This window comes from Antrostomus carolinensis, unplaced genomic scaffold (assembly GCF_000700745.2).
Source record: "Antrostomus carolinensis isolate BGI_N321 unplaced genomic scaffold, ASM70074v2 scaffold6766, whole genome shotgun sequence".
Classification (NCBI taxonomy): domain Eukaryota; kingdom Metazoa; phylum Chordata; class Aves; order Caprimulgiformes; family Caprimulgidae; genus Antrostomus; species Antrostomus carolinensis.
The window spans coordinates 10,822-15,987 of NW_010319705.1; the positions used below are offsets into that span (position 1 = coordinate 10,822).

General features: G+C 40.4%; 1 protein-coding gene across 1 annotated transcript in view; it reads right to left on the bottom strand.

The window, feature by feature from the left end:
• Nucleotides 1-1,847, bottom strand: part of IVNS1ABP (influenza virus NS1A binding protein) — a 9,411-nt gene extending 7,564 nt beyond the window's left edge. Inside the window, exons 1-4 of the mRNA XM_010169337.2 lie at nt 1,731-1,847; nt 1,215-1,384; nt 1,059-1,134; nt 146-319 (exon numbers count right to left, since the gene is read on the bottom strand). Coding sequence (XP_010167639.1) covers nt 146-319; nt 1,059-1,134; nt 1,215-1,384; nt 1,731-1,841 — 531 coding nt within the window. The 5' untranslated portion in view covers nt 1,842-1,847. The remainder of the gene's footprint in view (nt 1-145; nt 320-1,058; nt 1,135-1,214; nt 1,385-1,730) is intronic.
• Nucleotides 1,848-5,166: the final 3,319 nt, after the last annotated feature.

Sequence of the window (5,166 nt, forward strand, 5' to 3'; positions counted from 1 at the left end):
AGTAAGAATATTACACAGATCCAGACATTTCCCGTTGCTGGTAGAAGTCAGCATGCCAAGTTTTCCTACTCCCCAGAAGGAGTTGCTCCTTGGGTTGCTTTTTGGGAATGATGTACCAGAAGGAAGTCTACAAAATTAAGCTAACCTTTAACCGTGGAAGCTTGAGAAATTCTTCCTGTTCTGAAATCTGTAAAAGATGTTCCTGAATGTAGCCATCGATCTTGTTCAACAAACGCGAGTCTCCCATGCAACTTGCAAAGTTTCGGTAAGAGATGCAGCTCTGAACATCCATCTTGGAGAGCAAATAGTCACCACAAACCTTTTAGGAAAAAAAGGCTGCATCTCAGTTTACAAGTAGACAAGATTTTTATACATTTAAATTATCCATCCCAACATACAGCAGCAGTTGGTTTTTAACTGCAGAACAGTGACTGTTGTCACCCCGCCGTGCTACAGCTCTAAACACAACGTTGCCTTCCATAGGAATATGCATATGTTCAAAGAATAAATCATACACATTCAAAAGCTACTCACACACACATTGACCTCATGCTTTTCTATTGAACACCTATTTGAAACTGCTTATGTGCAGTCAAGTGAAGATAGAATCCCAATTCCCTCCTCAAAGGTATCCCCACTTGCGGCAAGAGTAGGTGTTTCTAAAGTCAAGCTCTACCAAACTTATGTGCAGGAGTCTGTGGATTATTCTTTTTTTCACATATCACTGCCACAGATTTACAGGTTTAATTATCCCCCCCCAAGCACACTACTACTTCCACCACCTGAAGGTAAGTAACCAGTTGTGACTCAGATTCATTTTGCTTGTAAGGGTGCAAAAACAGAAAAATTAAATCAGGGAACCCTTCAGCACAAAGATAAACACAAGTGGAAGCCATACATCCTGATGTCACTCAAATGGATGCAATGCTAACGAACATGTGAAGAAGCTTATCTTGTTCCACAGAATAATCATTTTTTTTGCCTCATTAACACCAAAAAGCATGATGCTGTCAGCCTGAGAAAGCAGAATGGACTTCTGGAAGAGCTGAGAACTGTACCTGCTTAACTCTCTCCATCTTCAGCTTCTTTGCTGCAGAGTAGACATCTTTCACCAGTTCTTTATCAGCTTTTAACCTATTAAAGAAATTTATCTTCATTATTTTGATTTTTTACATTAAAATCCACTGTCTCTAGTTTCTGTGAAAGCTACTTACTGAGCAGTATAGGCGTAATTCAACAGAACTTCAACAGCTTCTGGATTGAGATCATCAAATTTAACATGGGAAACTCCATGAGAATCGCTGTCACTATTGAAGATTTCAAACAGGTAGGGACTGCAGCAAGCTAGCACGGCTCGGTGTGCCAGCATCTCATGTCCGCATACCTTTATTTAAAACACAAATAAGAAACCCACATACTGGTAAGAATTTTTTTTAAGTACATTTGTAAATTTATATTCTAATAGTACAAGGATGTACCCAAGCGAACGTCACATTTCAAATCAATTTTTCAAATCAATAGTCTCCATTTTACGTCAGCTGAAAAAAAAATGTGAGTGCCACTTCTCTCAAAGTGCATCTCGTTTTTCTTTTTTTTTTTTATGTATGCAGTTTTCAGATAAATCAGATTCTAAAATCTCATGCCTCACAATCAACGAGGCAACACAGCATTACACAGAGTAACACAAAGCCCACTGCATTCAACCATCACACTGGGACAGAAAACGTTACCTGGAGACGGACATCGCAGAACTGACCGCTTTTACGTAAGGCATTTAGTTTGGCAACAGATGACTCAATGAAGTTTTCATCTTCAAACATCAGATATCCATTAGGAATCATTTTGGTGTTGGTCTGGCTGAAACAGAATGTATAAAGTTGAGAGATACAACATTTTGCTTCAGTGTAGAAGTACTATGAGCACACTGTTTGCAAACAAACATTCCTGGAGTATTGAAGACAAAAAAAAAAAACCCTAGAAGAGTACTGCTGCTGCTGAGTACGTGCTGCCAACAATCCTTTGAATCGACTGGATTAACGATTTTCAGAGAGTGAGGCCACAACTTTTAACTTCTCCACATCACTTCAGTGGGTACCAACTCCACACCTACAGCTGAACCTGTGCTAGCTCCATGGGATCAAGCTGGGACCCTGGATTACACACAAAGCTTCACTCCCCTCTACAAAGATCATATTTGGTAAGATTTATCTCTATTCTCTGCTCACTGCATTAAACCTGTCATACTGGTCAGGTTCATTTGTTGCACAGACCCAAAAATCAGCTACCTTGAAAAATAAGATCTGAGAATTTAAAGTAATTAGTGAAGTAGAAGAATAGCTATAGAAATAATTTTCTGTTTAATTTTATGAGTAATGACTTAAATATTTTAGAGCTGCTGGGAGTCATGAAAAAACATTAGCACCAACAAAACAGAATTAAACACATTCTGAACAACAATCACGTATTTTAAATTGTCACAAAGCTAAAAACTTCCCCTGAAGATCTTGCCCATGTACAAATGTACCGTCTCAGGTAAATTGGACCAAGATTGAAAAAATAACTTCAAGAATCTAACTTTTGAATTTGGAAGTTATTTCATAAGTCATTTAATTGATTCTTTTCTTAGCTAAGCACTTTTGTGAAAAGTCCACTTTACAAACAGGAAGCTAATTAAGAATACTAAAATATGTCCCTGAGGTGACCTAATGAATTTAAAGTAATAATTGGGAAAAAAAAATAATCAAATTTGTAAGTTTGGGCTGCTAACATATGTGAAAGGATACTTTCCTCAACAATTTTAGAGGAAACAATATATGGGATGCTAGTAATGTTACCGCAACAATTTACAATTCCATCTTAAGAAAATTCAGACTAAACAAGAAAACCCACAAAACAGAAAAAGTGGATAGTGAAAAATCAGTAATAAAAATAGCAGGCCCCACACAAAATAATTCTAGTGTTAATCTTTTTATTTAAAAATTCACCTACTACTGAAAGCATTTGACCCTAAACTGGCAACAATCATCTTACTTACTAAGATTATTATCCATTTGTATACGCTTTCATTTGGTGTGTTTTATTAAAAAAAGGACAGCAAGGCTTTAAAGTGACAGAATTCCAGCAAAAGTCTTAACTATCGTACACACAGCTCCCAGCGTTGGCTTACCTAGCAAATCTATTCCTGTGAATTTGTAACTGGGAGGTGTTCGAATAATCCAATGGTATCCCTGTGTTAAACAGAGCACTTCAGGTCCAGTAGCTTCTGGTAGGGAAGATGTTTGTTGAAATGCAAAAGCAGACGTGACTTTGCAGCTGCAATATGGATTCCAAAACTATCAGGCTTGAAGGTGATGTAACGAAGTCCTCAAGAGCTATAGACATGAATTTCTTCTGTGATAATCATGCATCATAACCTGCAAGAAAGGAGAAGTTATCAGGTAAGGACAAGAGAGAGTACTACCATGAATTTCAGATGGAACTTTCATAGTCTCTTAAAGCAGAAGTTCTTGACACAAACAAGTTTTTTTTTCACAAAAAAAGTCTGAAAAATTCCATATCAAGGCGTTGAATACATTCTTGTGCCTAATGAGAGGTCAACCACGTCAGTTTTTATGCCCACAGACAAGAGAGTGGCTAAATTAGTGCTCAGAGAAAAAGGCAGAACAGCTGAATCCCGTTTTTAGACAATTCCTTACCAACTCTAATAACCTTCAGCACTTCCTAGACCTAGAACATTACTGCCTGCTCACACCAGTAGACGGCTCTTCAGCAACGCAACAAAAATGACTAAATTTTAAAAAAGAAACCGATTCACATGCCTCCTACCTTTTGCTTTTCCTGTACTCAGCTACTTATATCCTTCTTCTACTGAATGCCTAAAATGGACTGAAGATGGATTAAGGTCATGTCTGAAATGACTGGGCATGTCTCCAGTCTTCAGTACTTCCAAAAAAAACCCCCAAAAACCCTATAAAGTCAGAAATTGCTATTTTGCTGCTAAGTTTCTTAGCTGGAAAGTCTCTTTGCTACCCCGTGAACAGACTGTGTGAAGTCATGCACCGGCAGTGCAGACTGGGGCAGCTCTGCTGGGATCCTGCATGTGAGCGGGCTGTTTATGCCGAGTTTTTTCGGGGAGGGGAGAAGAGGAGGAGGAGGAGCAGCAGTGGGGAGGGAACAGGCAACAAACACCCACTCTGGAACTTTCCATGACCCTGATACCACCTTGGGTAAAACATTGATCATTTAATCCACTTGAGTTCCCCCACTGCAGTTCCAAAACTATATTTGTATCCACAGATTAAATGCCACACTGGGAATCAGGTTTCCTAAAAATAGGTGCAGCTCGTTTCTCCTCGTCAAAAATTAAAAGTCACCCATGTGGTAGGCAAGAGAGCCTCGCCTCCCGAGTGCCTGGCCAGCACTGCCCCAGGGATCCTTCTGGCAGGGCTCTACCTCCCTTGGTCTCAGGTGGATCAGCACCTCGGGCCCCAGGCTGATTCTGGAGAGGGGCACGGGGGTGTTAGCCCAGCCAGCTCCCAGGAAAACCCTTCCATCCATAACAGCCTCCTGCAACCCTGAAGGGAGAGTACAGCCAGCCTTAACAGCCTCCTGCAACCCTGAAGAGAGAGTACAGCCAGCCTTAACAGCCTCCTGCAACCCTGAAGAGAGAGTACAGCCAGCAAGTAACGGGGCAGGAAGGATGAGCGGTGGGTAAGTTTGGCAGCAGTGGTGTCTGTGGTACTGTCCCCCCTCACGCAGGGAGGACCACGGGAACAGCACCCCAGGGAGCACAACTTTCTACAACAGACTCCAACAGCAGCACAGCTCGCTAGGAAAAATCCTCCACAGGGTAAATGTCTGTGCTTTTTATAAGCCCACAGGCAAGTTATGAAAGGGAACCCAAGCTCTATTTACCAAATACTATTTAACTAAGAGTTTGGAAGTCAACAGTTCTCTTGCTGGTACAACTGGTACAACCTTTTCAGTCTCGAAAGCAATCAAAACTTTTCAGTTCTCAAAAAGGGAAGCAAACAGCCTGATGTCCACACCTTCTCTGAAGATTCACCTCAACTGAAACATTCCGTTCAAAGATGTACAGGTATTATTTCAACACAGGTTGCAAAATGAATTAGCTTAGAAAGAAATTTATAGGAACCTATTAAAAGT